Genomic DNA, 20,668 nt, shown 5'->3' with positions numbered 1-20,668 from the left:
AATCCTCCCACCTCACTCTCCCAAAGTAGTGGGATTCCAGATGTGAGCCACCACACCTGACTTACAATTTATTTTAAAAATAAATTTGTTCTTCATACATTGTTTAGCAAAAAATAAGGTTTAAGAATATCCCAGGATGGAAGACACTGGGGGCTTAATGGCCTGAAGGTTTTTGTGCTCTGAGACAGACACGGACTGGGATTTAGAAAGGAGGTACCCCAGAGAGAAGGTGATGTCAAAGGGTGAAGCTGCAGGAGAATGAATGAAGGGCGTCTCTGATGGACTGTGTTTAAGAATGAAAAAGGGGCTGGTCTTTTCTCTGTGTCCAGATGCTCCCCAACTTCAATACATTCTTTACTGTTCCAGGTGTTCTATATTCTGAGTCCTCTGTCTTTCAGTAGCGGATATAAGGTCATTAGGAGTTCAGGTGTGGTATGCCTGTAATTCCAGCAATGTGGTAGACCAAAGTGGGAGGATCATTTGAGCACAGAAATTAGAGATCAGCCCAAGCAACATAGTGAGACTTCATCTCTACAAAAAATTTAAAAATTAGCTAGGTATGGTGGCACACGCCTGTAGTCCCAGCTATTTGGGAGGTTGAGGTGGAAGGATCACCTGAGCCCAAAAGGTCGAGGCTGTGATGAGCCATGATAGTGATTGTGCAACTGTACTCCACTTCAGCCTGGGCAACAGTGTGAGACTCCTACTCAGGAAAAAAAAATCATTATGCAATTCATTTAATTACCAGTGAAACTCGAGTGTTAGAGTTTCAAATGCTTTCACTGCATTAGGAGACTGACTGTTCATGGGCTCCAGTTCCAGACCCTACGAAAGTGCTGAACTTCTTACTGGCTGTCTCCACCAAGATTAACCTGAGTCTGTGCCAGCAATCCGTCACAGGGCAAACTACCAAGAGCCCAGGAAATGAGCCGCGTGTGAGGGGCAGTGGTAAGGTAGGACACTGCTTGCTCGGCCTAAGGCAGGACAGCGGGTGGGTACCTGAGAAAGGGACTGCTGAAAGCGCGAACCAGAGTTGTTTTGTAGAGGAAAGGAGAGCAGACTGCTTTTGCTGCCTGGGTGCTCCTCACCAGGGTTTGTTTGAACTTCTTTCCTGAGCTCCTTGGGGCTGTCAGGATGGCAGCAGCCGTCCTGCCTCAAGCATGGCCTGCAGAAGAGCAAGTGGTGGTGGGGAAAACGACCCAGGGGCCACATACCAAAACGCTTGAGAACAGATTTCATTTTTTTTGAGCCAGAGTCTCACTGTCGCCCAGGCTGGAGTGCAGTGGCAGGCTCATGGCCGCTGCAGCCTCGACCTGCTGGGCTCAGGCGATCCTTCTGCCTCAGCCTTCCAAGTAGCTGGAACAACAAGCTCACGCCACCACACCCGGTTAATGTTTTGATTTATTGTAGAGACAAGGTCTCTCCAAATTGCCCAGGCTGGTCTCGAACCCCTAGGCTTGGGCAATCCTTTTGCCTTCACCTCCCAAAGTGCTGGAATTATAGGAGTGAGCCACTGTGCCTGGTGAGAACAGATTTTAAAAGAAAAATAAGATGCTACAAGACAGACTCCAAAAAGAAGAGAAACAGTAAGACAGAGTTAGAAAGACGATAACAGTATGAAAAGAAAACCAGAAATATTAGATGTGAAAAATGTAACTCCTGAAATAAATGGCGTAATTGATGGGACAAGCCATAGAATGACTACAACGTAAAAATCAATTAGTAAACTGGAAGACCAGCTTAAAGAAATCTGTAGGGACAAAAGGGAAAAGAAATATAAAAAATAAAAGCTAAGAGATACAGGAATTGTATTAGTAATGCTAGCTTCTGGATAAAGGAAATTCCACAAAGAGAAACAAAAATGGAAGAGAGGAAATATTAGCAGAAATAACAGGGATAACTTTCTTAGAAAGAAAAGGCCCACAGAGTGCTAAAAAGGAGAAATAAGAAAAACAAAAACAAAAACAAAAACAAAAACCCACATCCAGACTTAGCGCACTAAGCCTGGAAATACCTGGGAGAAAATTAAGTCAAGTTTCCTGACAAGGAACAAGAACCAGATTGATACCAGATTATATACATAAAACAATGAACACACCAAAAAATGGAGCAGTGTTTTGAAGTACTGAAGAACTTAGAACCCAGAACTGCAGAGCAGCCAAAATGAATTCAAATATACAAGCAGGATAAACATATTTTGATATTTGGAATTAAAAACTACTTAGCTTTTTAGTGTTATACTAAAATTGTGATTATGTATTTTTATTTTTTAGTTTTGAGTCGTAGTCTCACTCTATTGCCCAGGTTGGAGTGCTGTGGCACACTCACAGCCATTGCAGCCTCAACCTGCTGGGATCAGGCAATCTCTCCGCCTCAGCCTTCCAAGTAGCTGAAATCACAGGTGCATGCCACCACTGTCTAATGTTTTAATTTATTGTAGAGACGAGGTCTCGTCAAGTTGCCCAGGCTGGTGTTGAACCCCTGGACTCAGGCAATCCTCCTACCTCGGTCTCCCAAAGTGCTGGGATTATAAGCTTGAGCCACCATGCCTGGCCAAAGTTTCTGATACATTAATGGGAGAGTAAGCAGATTAAATTAGACTAACTCTCTTGCAGATAATTATGAACCCTGGACAAAAGCATTAAAAAATCTATTTGAAGGCACTGAGAAACAAATGAAAGTTAGTAGAAACCAGAGGGGTCAGCCCTCAATGGTAAGACAGGGATATATCAATTTTGTACAAAGTGACTGACATTCAATGCAATTCCAATCAAGATCCTCAATTCTCAACTAGGACTGAACTTGTTTATTCTAAAATTTATATTTAAAATGTCGAGACCTGGAATAGCCAAAATAATCTTAAAAAGAACTAAGTAGAAAAACTCACCCTACTCCATTTCAAAATTTACTATCAAGCTACAATAAAGTGTGATATTGGCATTAGCACAAATATAACAATGGAACGAAACAGAGTCCAGAAACAGACCCACACACATATGACACGGTCAGTTGCAGAAACAGAACAATTCATTGGGGAGTACTTTTTCAACAAATGATGCTGCAACTGGAAAAATATATGGAAAGAAAACAAAACTTGGCCCACACATCACACTACAACTGAAACAGATAACAGACCTAACTGTAGAAATGAAAACTATAGTATCTAAGAAAACATAAGAGGAAATCTTCACAACCCTTGGAGTAGGTAAGCAGAATGAGTCTATCTTGGAGCAGACCTGGAGACCAGATGGGGTGGGGAAATTGGGGGTAGTAAATGGTTAAGAAATATTACTATCCCGAGTCTAGTTGTCGTTTTGATGAGGTTCCATGTTCTTATTACACTATGAAAAATGTGTGCATAGATCAGTCTGTCATGAACTAAGGATTATGATTATTCCAATTCTTTATGCCTGAGATCCTAAATAGTGTCTTTTTAATCCTATTAGAATTTTTTTTGTCTGTTAGTCAGAGTCACTCTGTCACCCAGGGGCACGCTCATGGCCACTGTAGCCTCGACCTGCTGGGCTCAGGTAATTCTCTCACTCCTGTCTCCCAAAGTGCTGGGGTTACAGGCGTGAACTGCCGTGCCCGGCCTTTTGAGAGTATTTTTTAATTGTCTAACCACACTTACACATTTAGGAATAATATTATAAAACATTTCAATTAGCTACAATTTTGTCCAAATTTATTAAATTCATACATTTTCTAATCACTATTTGATGTTTGCAGAAAAGAGGAATGTGTGAGCTGAAATTCCACCATGACCTCCCAAATGTAGAGGCAAAAAAATGTGTTTTTTTTTTTTTAGTTGGGATGTCACTTTTGTCACCCAGGCTGGAGTGCAGTGGCATGATCATGGTCACAGCTCATTGCAATCTTGAGCTCCTGGGCATAGATGATCCTTCTGCCTAGCATTCTGGGTAGCTGGGACTACAGCCAAGTGACACCATGCCCGGCTTTTTTTTTTTTTTTTTTTTTTAACATGAGATCTCGCTATGGTCGCCTAGACTGGTCTGGAACTCCCTGGACTAGAGCATTCCTCCCATGTTGGCCTCCCAAAGCATTGGGATTACAGGCATGAGTCACTGTGCCTGGCACAAAATGTAATTTCTCAAGACTTAAGATGGTAATGGTTGGTGGAATTTCATGAGTAAGCATGGTTAGACAAGATAGAAAATAGAGCAACAATGGTTCCAATCATTATATTCCTAATGTTAACCTTTGATCAAGCTAAAGAACCATCAATAACTTGGGGAGAGAAAATACACACCAACAATTTATGAGCCAAATTTCCATATTGGCTATTTATTGCTACATAACAAACTACTCCACAACTTTGTGACTCACAACAGTATATATCTCTCTGTATCCATGGGTCAGTAATTCATGAGCCCTTTTGGTTAGTTCTGGCTCAGGTCTCTTGTGTTGAAGCCAGATGTTGCCTGGGACTGGAGCTAAAGGACCATCCCCTTATGTGGCTGGACAGCCAGTGTAAACAGGATGGTGCCTGTCCCTCCCTGTGGAAGGCTGCTTAAACCTCCTTACCACGTGGTTGTGGCTTACCCCAGAACAAGCAATCCAAGTAATTAAGGATGAAGCTGCAACATCTCAGGACCCAGACTCAGAAGTCACACATTTTTTCTGCAGTATTTTATTGATCACACAAACAGCCTTGTTGCATTGTGGCTGGGTACTATACAAGGGCTGAAAGGTTAGCCGATGTATAAAATAACTCAGAAGGAAGGCCTTAACAACAACAAAAATTGAGAAATTCGTATTTTGCAAGTGGGTAGATTAAAAACTTGGGAAGAAGGTAGGACTTATCTGCTGAAGTGAACATGCATGACCAGTCAGAACCACACATGTAGGACACATGGAGGCACAATTCTGTCCCACCTAATACAGGCAAGCACTGCCCTCCCACTGCAGTGGTAAGCTCTTAAGAGGAATACTGAGTCCATTTCTGGGAACCAAGTATTGATTACAGTTTTGATGCAGCTTGAGATGGCAGACCTAGGACTGCAGAAATGAGGGTTAACATTTTACTTAATGCAGAGGGTGGCTAACAAGATTTAGTAATCCCCTCGAAGGTTTCAGTTCACAGGTAATCATCTGATGTTTGGTTAGAAAGCAGACAACCAAGCTTTTTTAGAAATGTATTATAAGAAAAAGGAACCACAAGGAAACTTGTGGAGTTTAAGATGCTTTTTTTTTTTTTGAGCCAGAGTCTCACTGTTGCCCAGGCTAGTGTGCAGTGGCATGCTCACGACCACTGCAGTCTCGGCCTGCTGGACTCAGGCGATTCTTCTGCCTCAGTCTTTCAGTAGCTAGAACTACAGGCATGCACCACAATGCCTGGCTAATTTTATGATTTATTGTACAGATGAGGTCTCACCATGTTGCTCAGGCTGGTCTCGAACCCCTGACCTCAAGGCAATCCTCTCACCTCGGCCTCCCAAAGTGCTGGGATTACAGGCATGAGCCACTGTGCCCTGCTTAAGCTGCTTGGTTTCTGGTAGATTTTGATGATTCACACAGGTGGTGTTGTGGGATGGGCTGAGCTCTGGGAGGCAGGTGCTTTGTTGTTCCCTGCACACACACATTTTTGTGCAACGTGTCAGTCTAAAGAGCCTGTATCTTTAACACAAAACACAACCATCAATGACTTAGATCCAGTTAAGAGGCAATGTTTTATTTTTTAAAAAAGTGATTTCTAAAATCCCACATGACTAGTAACCTGCACGTAAGCAGAGTAAGGTGTGATACAATCAGTGGTGGAAGAGCCGCAGGTGTGTATGGGCGAGGATGATTCCCAGTTCGTCGCAGGCCTCAATCACAACTTTGTCGGCAGCAGACCCGGAAGGAGCCGCAATGTATGCCACGCCACTCTGAGGGAAGAACAGACACTGATTCTCAAAACAGTTTTATGCAAAAACCTGCAAGGATCAAACTTCGTCTATCCCTGACCGCCCGAAAAGCATAAGCCAAAAACGTGATTCACTCAGTCAAAAAAAGGCAAAATAATAGGATTTGGGCAATCCATACATCTAATGGAGAAGTCAAGAGATTCCCTGAGTATTACTGATCACATTGCAAAACGTTTTAAAAATCCAGGATTTCTGAAACAGCTTCCACATTATGCTCAACTCTATGCAAATACACTCAATTCCATACTTACCCTCTTAGCTCTGTCTACATTATCCCTGAAAGGAAAGAAGGCATCAGAGCTGATGGAAACTTCACTTAGTTTGCTAACCCATTCCTTCTTCTCTGCCTCAGTTAATAATTCAGGAACTTCTTCAAACAGTGCCTTCCACTTTATCAAGTCTTCATCCTATAGTGGGTGGGACAGGGAAGGAGGAAGGTTAGTCTGATGCCATCTTTGGCTTTCTCTGATGCAAATTACCATGCCAGACAGCACTTGGGCACTTTTCCTAGGACTTCTTAACTGTAAATAATGACTCTTATTTACATAAAAGTTCATTATTTCTAGAATCTCAACGCTTTTAAAAATATTTTCATAAAGAAGAAAAGTGATTCTAAGTTTACTAACAGGGATGATAGCATTTTATCGAATCACTGTGTGTGTGTGTGTGTGTGTGTGTGTGTGTGTGGTGTGTGTACACACCATTTTTAAAATTTTTGGCTAAGCTACTTCTTACATAAACTGTTTTAAAATCTCTAATTTAAATCTACTACTTTACATCACTGTATCAAAGCAGGCAAACAGAAAATTGTATTTCAAACGGTTTTCACAGGGATCCTCCACATATCAACCTAGGAAAGAGAAGATGAATGTTCTAGAACTACATTTATACTATTAATCTCAAATGTAAAATCAGTTGCAGACATATCAAGACACGATTCATAGTATGTGTAATGATTTGAATGTTTATGGCTACTCCAAAATTCATGGTGAAACCTAATCCCCAATACAACAGTATTAAGAGGTGGGGCCTTTAGAAGGTTATGAGGCCATGGAGGCAGGGCCCTCATAAATGAGTGTCTTCTATAGGGGCTCGAGGAAGTGAGTTTTCTCCTTCTGTTCCTTCTGCCATGTGAGGACACTATGCTCATCCTCTCCAGAGAATGCAACAACAGGTGCCATCTTGGGAGCAGAGATTAGGCCACACCAGACACTGAGTCAGCTGGCACCTTGATCTGGGACTTCCCAGCCTCCAGAATGGGTGCGAAGTACATTTCTATTGCTTATAAGTTACCTGTTATGCAGTAGTCTGATATAGCAGCACAAACAGACTAAGACAGCTAATCCTATTTTAAAAAGTGCTTCCATTTTGGATGATGTTTTGGTTCTGACTTACTTTTATTCTTATTCACACATAGGCTCTTCCATGACTATTAGGAGTTGATCGATATTATCAAACAGAAAAAACCAAGTATTAAAAAAAAAGATGTTTTAAGCACTTCATGGTTACAAGGCGCACTCTGCAGGCCTACTCTTCAATGATTCTTCTGTTGATTCCTGTTCCTGAATAAACAACTGAGAACGGTCCATTTGTTCTTTAGAAAACCATCTTAGTTTTGATTATCAGACTTTTCTCTTCCATCCAGCATTCTGTTAAATACTTGGCACGTCCAGAAACTGGGCTAGATTTTTTCTTTTGGCAGGTTACCTACCATTTGCAATTTTAACACTTCCACATACGTCCTTCAAACAGAAGACATTAAAGAACATAAAATGTAACAAAACATATTGAGTTGTTCATGGCACTTGTAGAAAATGTGGTGGAAGAATACACTGGCCACCTGCCATCAGGTAACCTGTATTTAATACTGAAAACACACTTATCATGTAGCAAGCATCATGTCTGACACTGTGATAGACACTTCAACACAAGTGAAAAGTAGTTCTTGTCACCAAAAGCTTATAATCAGCAGGGGAAGTCTAAATATACAAAACTAAACCAATGATTATAACTTAAAAAAGACAGAGAAGGTTTGTGATTTAAGAAAGGGGTCAAAAACAACGAACAAAGTTAAATGAGACAGAAGAAAATGGGAAATTGGTAAGAAGTGTCAATGAACAATTTTAGACAACAGAGAATTTCAAGGAAAATACCCCCTTCTCTCTGTAGAGCTGAAGTTAAAGTGTGTTACACAAAAAGGGGTGAAATGAATATTAACACAGGCCACCAAGAACCCAGTCACCAGTCTTTTACCTCGCCGATGGTTCCAGTCACATATTGATCGATGGCATTGGAGATTTCTGCTCTCTTCACACCTGCTTTAAACTTCATTGAAAGCACTTGTGGATGGTGTCTAAGCCACCAAAAGTTTGCCTTGTCCCCTGCAAGGCGTGTGCAGTGTATCCGAGACTGCTGTCCTGCTCCAATGCCAATAACCTGAGGAACACAGACATCAAAATGGATATCTCTTCCAACAACACTCTCTTCTCAAAGACCTGCTGTGCATTCTCCGAATCTATCTAACAATGTCGTAAAAGAACACATCAGGGCAAAATAAACACAAGTAAGTTTTAAGTCATTAAAAGGGTGGCATAAAAGACTTATAACTACTACTTATACCTTTACCTCTTTGGTGATACCCGACATAGGGCAATTCATAGTCTAGCAGAGTCTAGAACTCAGTAACATTATATTATTGATGGTTTGAGGGGGAAAAAAAGTATGGAAATAAATGACCAGTAAGATAACTATGGTGGTGGGGGGCACACCTCATCAACAAGGGTACCTGCATAATAACCATTTATATGCCTGACCCTGAATTGTACCCTACATTTTTAAAATTTAAAAAAGGTAACTATGGTTATTTGAAAGCCTTTGTTTGCCTCAGTTTATAAATTACAGTTAAAACACTCACAAAAATGGAGATAAGGATCTGACAAGGCACCCTAAAACTATAACTATGCCACCAGATAAGAAAGTTCTACCTTCCTTCCTCTGTTTCTATGGGTTGAATTCCAAGCACCAATGACTTTAATGCACAGGTGTGCCTTTTGGTTTTAGTTTCTATAAGGAACACCTCCCACCTGTTGTCTGCCCATGGGTCTGCTCCTTTCTTCTTTTATTTTATTTTCTTTAAAAGTGTGGGGTACAATTCAGGGTTAGGTATATGAATGGTCATTTTGCAGGTACCCTGGCAAGTTTTCCACTACTGCCAATCTCTTTCTTATAGTATTTTATGATAATTGTTCAAGGTCCACTTATGAGTGAGAACATGTGGTACTCAGTTCTTTGTTCCTGTGATAGATCACTCAGTATTATAGACTCTAAGTCCATCCAAGTTGCTGTGAAATTCATAATTTTGTTCTTCTTTATGGCTACATGCTTATTCCTTTCTAAGTGCTGCTGCTAATGGCCCTGCCCACAGCTACAAGAGAATAAGAGACTACAAACACCCACCAGTATGCTTCTCCTAGACATCGGGTACTGGTTGGAGCTTACTAGAGACTAAGCCCAAGGACACCAGTAGCCACAATCGCCTAGGATTTTGTTACCGCAGAGACTGGCAATCCTGAGACTTTCAGTTTACATGCTAATTAATTTCCATATGCTTCTCCAAGTCCCCACTGCAGACCAAATAATTTAACAAGTGCCAAGAGACATGTTCAAGACACTGTGAGAAGAAAATCTTTCAATACTGCTGAAGCTTCGACAAAACCAAGTTCCCCCGGAGTTAGGAGAGACCTCAGGGATGAACTAGCTCAGTCCCATGGTGCAGTGTACTGCAGAAGTTCAAAATCTTGCTTAATACCGCATAGAGGAATGTTCAATATCTTATTACAGTAGTGGTCACACACTGAATAATTTGTGAAAACTGGTCAAACTGGATGTTTTAAAAGGTTGAATCTTACTGTATACAAATTATGCCTCAATGAATCTGATTTTAAAAGATCAGGCTAACTCCTCCCTAGCAGACTTTTTTACTCACTGGATTCTTGATAGGACTGTAAGAAACGTGTGAAAATACCCTGCAAGCTGCAAAAACAGACTGGTGGGTGGCAGTAGCATTCCTTACTAGAAGGATCTTCACAGGAAATACAGTCAATGGGGAAAAGGGAGAGTGAATAAACCAGTTTTGTAGCAGCTATGAGAGTCCCACTAATCCAAAACGTGCCAACTTACTGTAGGCAAGAAACAGCATGACTAACGTTGGCACTTGGTTCCTAAGATGCTTTGTGATCATCATTAGTTTTAACAGTCCACCAAGGGTCAGGAAACAATGACAAACCCAGAAGACAAACACTTGGCAAATTTTCCCTTTCAAGCTGTCCAACACCTGAGGCAGATGGATTTTTGAATATCATTTTGTAAAACAACAGTCCCCCTGGTAAGTTGACAGCCCGGTTACCTGCCCATTCTTGGCATAGCACACGGAGTTAGATTGAGTATACTTGACAGCAATGGTGGCTACGATGAGGTCTCGGAGGGCAGACTCCGGCAACTGAAACAGATACACAGGGTAAATCGCGGGGGCCTTTTAAACTTCATTTAGCTTTTAGCTCCTTAGTGACATTTAATATAAAAGACCTACAGCATAGCTACAGCTCTGAAATGACAGACTGAGAAATTAACTGTTCATGCTACATACTACCACGATTTATTCAAATATCAAATATTTAAATATTTATGGAAGAATTAGCACAACGCTTAATGCATCATAGAATCAAACTAATGCCATTTTACAGCAAAATTTTAGATTAGGCCTGTGTATATCACATAAGCATGAAATACTATAGCCATTCCAAAACTGACTAATATTTTCTTGATCAGACTACTTTTAAATATCTGGAGACATGACAAAATATATGTTCAGAATCAACATAGAGACTAATTTTCAGAGACATTACAAATCCCCGTGATACACACACAGCCAAGACTGTTCAGGGAAAATCAACTTAGGATCATGATCTCCTTTGTCTAGAATATTCTAAGTAGAAACTATTAAAAAATCATTGTGAACTACCAGTCCAAGTACAACAACAAATAAAATAGCTAAAAATGTCACTATCTTTAATATAAAGCATGGATACTAATCGAAAAGAAGGACAATCATCCATGCTGACATGCTAAATGGACAAAGGATATTAGCTGCAGCTAACTGATAAAATGAAATATTTGACTTCAACAAGATTAAAAATGTCTACTCTGCAAAAGAATCCTTGCTAAGAAGATGAAAAGACAAGCTACAGACAGGTAACAAGTATGTGCCAACCACATAGCCAACAAATTAGTACCTAAAAATGAAAATGTCTCAAGACTCAGTAACAAAAAAAATCAATTAGAAAATGGGCAAAAGACATAGACATCTCACCAAAACTGATATACAGATGGCAAATAAGCACACGAAAAAATGTTCAACATCATGAGCCATTAGGAAATGCAAATCAAATTAAAATCAGTGAGATAATGCTACACACCTATCAGCATGTCTAAAAAGGGCAACAATACCAAGGCTGGTGGGAATGTAGAATGGTACAAACATAGTTTGGCAGTTTCTTAAAAGAACTAAACATGCAACTACCCATACCACAAAGCAATGAACAACCCTGAGCATTTGCCCCAGAGAAATGAAAATTTATGTTCACATCAAAGCCTTGTGTACATGAATGTACAACTAGTGAAAATTATAGAAAGGGAGAACAGATTAGTGGCTGTCCAAGATTAAGGGGTAAGAGGCAGTAGGACCTGTATCTGGCTATAGAAGAACATGGGGAATCACAGCAAAGATGGAAACGTCCCATAACTTGACTATATTGATGTCGCTGACATGGTTGTGTTATTGTACTACAGTTTCACAAATATTACCATTAGGAGAAGTGGGGTAAAGAGCACAGAGGAACTCTTAGAATTGTATGTGAACCTGCAACTTTTATTTCAAAATTAAAAGTTTAAATTAAAAGACACTTAGGATTTCTTAAGAATTTATTACTCTCACTTTGGGAGGCTGAGGTGAGAGGACTGACTGCCTGAGTCTACGGGTTCAAGACCAGCCGCAAACTTGGAGAGAACTCAATTCTACAATAAATAAAAAAATTAGCCAGGTGTGGTGGCATGTGCCTGTGGTTCCAGCTACTTGGAAGGCAAAGGTGGAAGGATCACCTGAGCCCAGTAGGGCGAGGCTGCAGAGGCATGAGCATGCCACTGTACTCCAGCCTGGGCGACAGAGTAAGACTCCAACTCAAAAAAAAAAAAAAAAAAGAATTTATTATTTGACTTATTATTTAATTTATTATTCGAATTATTTATTATATACTAATATTATAATCCTTTTTATCTTTATCTGCTGTTTGAGTCACCAACTATAAATTTGATTTCTCTGGTTCCAAGAAAGATTAATAACAAAAGCTAGTCTCCTATTTGTCTCCACCTCCAAATATAATCTTGGCATCCTGAGTCAGGATCAAGAAATATGAGAAATGGCAATGGAGTGGAAGTGAGTGAATCCAGTCTTAGAAACATGCTGCAAATAGTTAAAACAAATGAAAGCACCGTTCAAGAAAAATGGGAGGGCGGGCATGGTAGCTCAGACCTATAATTCCAGCATTTTGGGAGGTCAAGGTGGGAAGAGCGAGCCCAGGAGTTCAAGACTAGCTTGGGCAACATAGTGAAACCTTGTCTCTACAAAAATTAAAAAAAATTAGCCAGCTGGGCTGGTGCCGTGCACCTGTAGTCCCAGCTACTCAAAGGCTGAAGTGGAAGTATCATCTGAGCCCAGGAGGGCAAGGCTGTGGTGAGCTGTGATCATGCCACTGCACTCCAGCCGGGGTGACAGAGACCCCGTCTCAAAAAAAGAAAAGAAAAAGGGAAAATGGGAGAAAAGGAAATAATCCAAATAAGTTAAGTAATAATACACACTCCTTCTACTGGTTTGGCTCTCTAAGGACTGAAATGGCCCCGGACGTAGTAGTACAATCTAAAAATTTTGAGGCTGGAATGTTAACAAAAACCCACTTTAAAAGACAGAGGGTAAGCCGGGCTCGGTGGCTCAGCCTGTAATCCCGCGCCTTTGGGAGGCTGAGGTGAGTGAATTGCCTGAGTCCGCGAGTTCGAGACCCGCCTGGGAATCGAGACCTCATCTCTACAATAAATCAAAAAATCAGCCGGGCTGGTAGCGCATGCCTGTAATTCCGGCTACTCGGAAGGCTGAGGCGGAAGGATCGCCGGAGCCCAGCAGGTCGAGGCTGCGGTGGCCGGGAGCGGCCACTGCACTCCAGTCTGGGTGACAGAGTGAGACTCCGACTCAAAAAAAAAAAAAAAGTTTCAGAAAATATCATAAGCACATCCATTTCTTTATTGTGTAACTTTGAGAAAATTTCTTAACTGTCTACTATGTCACAATTGTGTGATCTTCACAATAGAGATGATGGTTACCCATGTAGTAAGCCCTGAGTATTCAATGAGATAATACACACAAATATAAAAACCACCATTACTCTCCCAGGAATACGTCCCCTCTACAATGTCATAAAGAGCACAAGTGCAAAACCTTATCAACAACAAAAACGCTGATCATAGCCCTGAAAATGGAAACAACCTAATTATTCATCATAGTACACCTACCCATGGATTGACTGCCATATGGTCTTTCAGATGAAGTTGTGGATTTTTTGTACTTTTTAAATTTTTTTTGAGTTGGAGTCTCACTCTGTCAACCAGACTGGAGTGCAGTGGCTGCTCCTGGCCACTGCGGCCTCGACCTGCTGGGCTCCGGCGATCCTTCCTCCTCAGTCTTCCGAGTAGCCGGAATTACAGGCATGCACTACCATGCCCGGCTGATTTTTTGATTTATTGTAGAGATGAGGTCTCGCTGCCCAGGCGGGTCTCAAACCTGCGGGCTCAGGCAATCCACTCACCTCAGCCTCCCAAAGCGTGGGATTACAGGCTGAGCCATTGAACCCAGCTGGATTTATTTTTACTAATAAAAAAAAAAAAATCTGTAGCCTAGTACACAGAAAAAAGGCAAGTTACAGAACAGAATTATAGAAGATATGACCCCATTTATATACTAGGGGGACCCAAAAAACCCTGAAATTATCTTTTGGAGAGCAGGCCCCTTGTAGTATAGGCTTCCCCAACCAGGCAAGTGTTCTAGGAACCCACTGGCATCAGTATACCAGCAAGCATTATCGTGAGAGGCTGCATTCAGTTTCAGTGAATTTTTTTGTAGATTCTTTCAATGCATTTGCCTGTTTTATGATGGGTGATTTAAGAGTGCACCTCTCCACACAGCACTGAGAGTTCAGCAGTTTTTTTAAACAAAAAATAACATGAACCCCGTGCCTCACCCTACCTATTCACCTGCTCTCGTCCTAGGTGACTTTTTGTTTCCCTGGATGAAACAAGTCCTCAAAGGGAAATGTTTTACCAATGTGGAAGAGGTGAAACAGAAGACGGCAGAAGCACTAAACGGCATCAAAATCGCCGAGTTCAAAACCTGTTCTGAGCAGTGAAAAAAGCATCTTGACAGGTGTACTGAATCAAACAAAGAATACTTTGAAAGTGACTGAAAAGTTTAAACATGTACGTTTTATACACAGGTTTTTAATAAGTAAATCCCGGGTTTTTTTGGGTTCCCCTTGTACAACTGAAGACGCACATCTCTATGTATGTACACATGCACAAAAGGTTTCAATATGGGCTGCTTGAACTTGAAGATGAGCTGGCTGTGTGCATATAACCAGTTCTAAATATAGGCCTTAATAAATGTAAAGCTTATAAATATAGAAAACAGACCTATTAAAGTTACTAGCAGTCAGTTCAGATACTTCTGAACTTACATCTTTATTCTTGGTAACGACATTGCTAAATAATGACCTGTCGATGACATTACTATTTCTCTTCTGGCTTAAACGAAGACCAAAGAGAGTTCGAACTTCATTTTCGTCTGGTATGTAACACTGGTCCATCTAGGATACAAATGCAAAAAGTTAAAGACAATATATTCACATTGCTCAAATTTATCATTTAATTTATGTAAAAGAGATTTCATTATAAGCAAAGTTATACACATTTTTAAAAATTTAAACATGGGTAAGGTCATCTTACAATAATACAATGCCCAAGGACCAATACTCTGCTCCAAAGTTTTTTGTAGATCTTACCACTCCATCAATAGATTTTAACTTACACCCAATATATAGAAAGCAATGATTCCATTGAGTGTATTTTTGGTTACATTACACTATAGTCCTTTTGGTAGGTTAGCAGATGAAACAGATTTGCTAATAAATAGGCCTTGGCACAAAAATTAAATTCTAATTTTCCTTTCTTTCTAGAAATCTATTACAAAATACCTAACTAATACCTGAATTAGAAGTCAGAAGGGAAAAAACAGGATTTATAGTCTGTGTCTTTGCTATTGTAAGGGAATTTATGTCATTTACTGCAATCTTCCTTTCCCAAATTGGAACTGAAAAGATATTAAGATGTGGAAAATAATATGCATTAAGATCACTCTCGTTAGATATTTTTCTGAACTTGACAATATTTGTTCATTTATCCTTTGGATGAGTTTTGATTTAGAAAAAACTGATATCTATAATTTAAGCAAGACAGTATAAATATTAGTTCTGTTTATCCTATATTTTCTTGAATTTTAAAATGTCCCTCGCATCATGCATTGTAAAATTTCTAAAACTGATATGCTCTCCTAAATAAGTGATGCCAAGACAACTTGTCTTTCTAGCCAGGTAGAAGAATAAGTTGTTTCATGGTTGTAATGTGTCCAATGTGCAAACTAAAGCCAAATTCTCAAGTAAATGAAATACCAACAAAGCCCTGGTATACTTTCAACATCCCCAGCATGCTATGTCTGGTGTTGAGAAGGTCATGATAATAACTCATGTACTGGGAAATATTTTCCATAATGCTACACGAAATTGTTAATGGCCATAATTATATGATACTCTTAACAACAACAAAAAAACACTTAATTAAAAAACTGAAGAATAATAGCTATATTTCACAGCTGTACCTGTACGATTAAACTTGCTGTCAAGTGGCTTAAAAAAGTATATGTAGTATTTTCTTCTTCCCTTGAAAATTCAACATGGAATCTATGATGAATTATAAGATTACTGGTATCTTACAATCAAGGGAATATACTTAATAATTTCCATTATATGGAGGTGGGATTTCACCAGTTTTCTGATGTCAATGTCTTATGAAAAACCGCATTATGAATTTTTACTTTCTTTTTTTTTCTTTTTTATTTTTTTGAGTTGGAGTCTCACTCTGTCGCCCAGTGGCCGCTCCCGGCCACCGCAGCCTCAACCTGCCGGGTCCCAGCAATCCTTCCGCCTCAGCCTTCCAAGTAGCCGGAATTACAGGCATGCGCTACCATGCCCGGCTGATTTTTTGATTTATTGTAGAGATGAGGTCTCGCTGCCCAGGCGGGTCTCGAACCCGCGGGCTCAGGCAATCCACTCACCTCAGCCTCCCAAAGGTGTGGGATTACAGGCTGAGCCACCGAACCCAGCTAATTTTTACTTTCAATTCAAGTAACTCTTTGCTTTATCAATGCGTAATCTTAGATTGTGGGCTAGTTTCCCTAATACAGAACAGCTCATAAAAATCAGGAAGGAAAAAAGTCTCAACAACACCATAAAAAAAAGAATATAAACAATCTTAAACATGAAAATACGTTCATCCCACACATAATGAGATATTAAAACTGAGCGGAGATACCATTTTCTAATTGTAAAGATTTGTTAAAAGTATAAAAACACAATCTGGCAAAGGTGTTGGAAATAGGTATATTTTATATATTTCCATTAGGACATTAATTAATTCAGTCCTAAGTTTACTCCTAGGATTTCTCTAGGTTATTCATTGCAGGAGTATGCGTAGTAGCTAAAGATTGGTGACTGGTGACTAGGTAAGATACACAGATAAAGGGTAAACTTTCCACACGGTGAAACAGGGTGCAATTTAAGTCAGGAGACAGAGAGGGAAATATTTGTTGAAAATATATAATTTCAGGAAAAATAAGCAAGAAACTTAATCCCGGCACTTTGGGAGGCCAAGGCAGAAGGATTGCTTGAGCCCAGGAGTTCGAGACCAGCCGGGGAAACACAGTGAGCCCCGTCTCAATTAAAAACGTAAAAAATTAGCCAGGTGTGGTGGCATGCCTGTAGTCCCAGCTACTTGGGGAACTGAGGTGGGAGAACTGCCTGAACCCAGGAGGTCAAGGTTGCAGTGAGCTATGACTAAACCACTGCACTTCAGCCCTCCACCCCAGGCAAAAGAGTGAGGTCACAGCTCAAACAACAACAACGAAAACAACAACAACAAACCAGAGGTAACAAGAGCGGAATGGGAAAACTTTCCATTAAATATTATTAATATTATTTTGGAGATGGGGACTTGCTATGCTGCCCAGGCTGGGGTGCAGTGGCTATTCACAGGCAAAATTGTAGCATAAGGCTGCCACTCAAACTACTAGCCCCAAGTTATTCTTCAATCGCAGCCTCCTGAGTAACTGGGTCCACAGGCAGGCACTGCTGTACCACGCAAATAATATTTAGTACCTTTAAAAAAATAAATTGTGCACATATGTTATTAAGTTTAAAAAAATTAAGAGTATGAAAGCTATCCTCATTTCAAACTCAAAAATTAGTTTTTTAAAAATACAAGTTTATAGGTAAAGAAGCTATAGTAAGCAAGGATAAACTAGGTGTCAGCATAAGAAAATAAACATGAAGGAAGAGAGACACCAAATAAAAGCAAATTACTATATTGAACATGAACTGTACTTACCTGAAGAACACAGTAGTTTCCATTTTTCTTTTTAGAAAGTATTTTCAAGGCTTCTTCTTCATATCCTGGGGCAATAATACCATCAGATACCTGCAAATATATTAAATGTTAATTTCTATTTAGAAAATCAGAGAATACCTCTGAAAAAAATCTCACAACGATCTGTCTTAAATAATGCTGCAGCATTTTCTAGCTCCAAGAAATAATACTAATACTGCACATAAAAAAGGTAATTCTGTTAGAATACAGCTTTCTATAGTTGATCCTATCTCAGATTGCTTTCAAAGATTTTGTTTGTTCATTTCAGTTTTAACTAAGAATATTTGAATGATTTGCTCTAATGCATATACCTTAGAAGAAATTACTATTTCTTAGTTACACACTCTCTTCCAGAAGTGGTGTTTTACACTAGAAAGAGAATGCTCTAGTTCTGACTCTGGTCGTACATGGCTAAATGACCCTGGCAAGGCATATTCCTTAACAGTAAGACAGGATTAGATTAAGTCAGAGATTTAACATAACTAAAACGTATGTCACGTTCTCATAATCTGTAACACAGGTATGGGAGTGGTCATAAAAAGAACCCTTAAAACAACTAAATATTGTCAAGCCACACACCCCTTCAGTCTTGGCCTCTCCCCAATTTTTCCCCTCTAGCTTTTTAACTTTTCTATCTTCCCACTACCAACAAAATCCCCAACTTTCTGGAATGCTTGTTTGGTATTCAACTGAATACTGAATAATTAATTGTTAATTTATCAATGTAGTTTATATTTTTCCCCATCATACAGTCTCTTTTATCACAGATCTAGGAGGGTTTATAGTATGGTTCATTACCGCATCATTATCTAAGATGGCATTCTCTGCTCTCTGGAAATAATACCTTTAGCATTAAGACAACAAGACAATTTAAAAGAATTAAATATTTACATAAAAAATGTATCAACAGTCAAAATATCCATGTGAATCATTAATTCACTAAGTCTCAAAATTACCAATTCAAGAATTCATGCTCTACATAAAATATAAACATTAAATGATAAACAACTAATTTATAGATGCTACAAATATAAATATTATAGGTTAGGGTTTCAATGAACATTATGAGCAAATATAACTTTATTCGATTACACAAGGATCAAAATACATGAACGTCCACTAACTTCTCTGGAAATGATCTTTGCAGTTGGGACATCACAAACATCAGATAATGCAACAAAATCACCAAATGAAGACATCCTATCAGACCCTGTAAATAAAAATTAAAAGAAGGCATTTATCACAAAACTATACTTGTATAGAAAAAGTAATGTTTTAAAAATCCTCATGTGATCATATAAAATCCATTTCTGTAAAGCTAACCTTATTGTTTACCTAAGATTTAAATAACAGATCAATAAGTTATTTAACTGAAGTCACCAGTAAGAAGTATTCTTTAATTTCCCCTTCAAGAGTGATGTTCAGCAAACTTTTTTAGTGAAGGGCCAGAGAGTAAATATTATTTAAGCTTTGGAGCCATATGGTCTCTACTGTAACTACTCAACTCTGCAGTTGTAGTGTAAAACTAGCCATTGACAACACATATACTATATTTACAAAAGCAGGTGACAGACCGGATTTAGCCTGCAAATATTACAATATTCACAGGTTTTTGAACTCAAGAATTATTTCTGAAATACATAAAATATAACTCAAGTCAAATTTAGTATAGTTAGAATAGTCACAGAACTTTAATCATATACTAAAATATACAAATGCCTTCAATAGGCTAATCTGAAATTACATCCACCAAATTCCATGTTTCTATTTATTACATTAAAATACTAACATATACTTTTATAAACAAATGTATTTTGAGGCACTCATAATCATTCTCAAATATTAATAAAAACAAATTTAAAATACTTTGAAATCTTATAAAACAAGTAACACTTTAATATATTAGTAAATAATTTATTATATAAAATAACTTTATATACAGAAATTAAGATAAAATTAAGTCCTTAACTTCATCTATTTATATTATATACAGACTACTAATATATTTTTTTCTATTTATTCCATGCTATTTTATTCCATTCAGGATAAAATACTGCTCTTCCTCTCCCTCCCCCAAATTACAAAACCCTGTTAGTCCCACCTCTTGCTCTTGCATATGCAGTTGATATGGGGGTAAGGGTTTTGTAGAGATCGTAGACCATGCAGACTTTGGCCTCATCTTCACTGAGTGGAATTCCAATAGCAGCACCTGATACGGAAAACCATTATCATAATAAACCCCCCAAATCTCAAGAGACTACTTGTCAACTCCTCAATCCAGACATTTTCTTAGCATCTAGTCTAGGCAGCATATTTTCTAGTGCCTGTTCTAAATTAAAAAGAAATCTATTTAGCCAGGTAATTAAACACCAAAAATATAGCTGTGGGAGGAAACTCTCCTCACTGGCCTCTGAAAACAGAGCCACTGAAGCCTGACAGTACCTGGCATATATATGAATCTGGTGTGCTTTGTTACTCACTCCTTTCCTCTGTCCTGCTTGAGATCACAAACCATTTATTTCCTCCCTACTCATTTCTCTTTACCATCCAATAAACATTTGAGAACGAACTACGTAAAGCGCTAACAGCAGATCTGGTACAGACATAAACAAGATGTGAAACTAAAAACTTCAACAAGAAGGCATAATGTATCTCATATTAACGGCTATAACACGTTCCAGGTAAGGTGTCATAAGAACAATCTTTGTGTCTACCCAAGTTACATTTTAAACCTGTGGAAAAACACTTATTTTAGTCTATTACATCAAGCCATTTGACTTTTATTTTTGAAACACTTTATGTTTGCCCCACAAAGAAATTACTGCTTGATCTTCTATCTCACAACAATACTATATAATGATATATGCATGTGTGTTATTATGTTACCA

At 39.0% G+C, this 20,668-nt stretch overlaps 1 protein-coding gene across 1 annotated transcript in view; it reads right to left on the bottom strand.

The window, feature by feature from the left end:
• Positions 1 to 5,671: 5,671 nt before the first annotated feature.
• Positions 5,672 to 20,668, bottom strand: part of ATIC (5-aminoimidazole-4-carboxamide ribonucleotide formyltransferase/IMP cyclohydrolase) — a 31,283-nt gene continuing 16,286 nt past the window's right edge. The window contains exons 8-15 of the mRNA XM_008054033.1: positions 19,882 to 19,989; positions 18,905 to 18,990; positions 17,742 to 17,831; positions 14,762 to 14,890; positions 10,333 to 10,425; positions 8,181 to 8,363; positions 6,179 to 6,334; positions 5,672 to 5,888 (exon numbers count right to left, since the gene is read on the bottom strand). Coding sequence (XP_008052224.1) covers positions 5,769 to 5,888; positions 6,179 to 6,334; positions 8,181 to 8,363; positions 10,333 to 10,425; positions 14,762 to 14,890; positions 17,742 to 17,831; positions 18,905 to 18,990; positions 19,882 to 19,989 — 965 coding nt within the window. The 3' untranslated portion in view covers positions 5,672 to 5,768. The remainder of the gene's footprint in view (positions 5,889 to 6,178; positions 6,335 to 8,180; positions 8,364 to 10,332; positions 10,426 to 14,761; positions 14,891 to 17,741; positions 17,832 to 18,904; positions 18,991 to 19,881; positions 19,990 to 20,668) is intronic.

Source organism: Carlito syrichta, unplaced genomic scaffold (assembly GCF_000164805.1).
Source record: "Carlito syrichta isolate Samal-C Ts95f unplaced genomic scaffold, Tarsius_syrichta-2.0.1 Scaffold10796, whole genome shotgun sequence".
Lineage (NCBI taxonomy): Eukaryota > Metazoa > Chordata > Mammalia > Primates > Tarsiidae > Carlito > Carlito syrichta.
The sequence above is the reverse complement of the archived record's forward strand: the minus strand, read 5'-3'. Positions and strand labels throughout refer to the sequence as shown.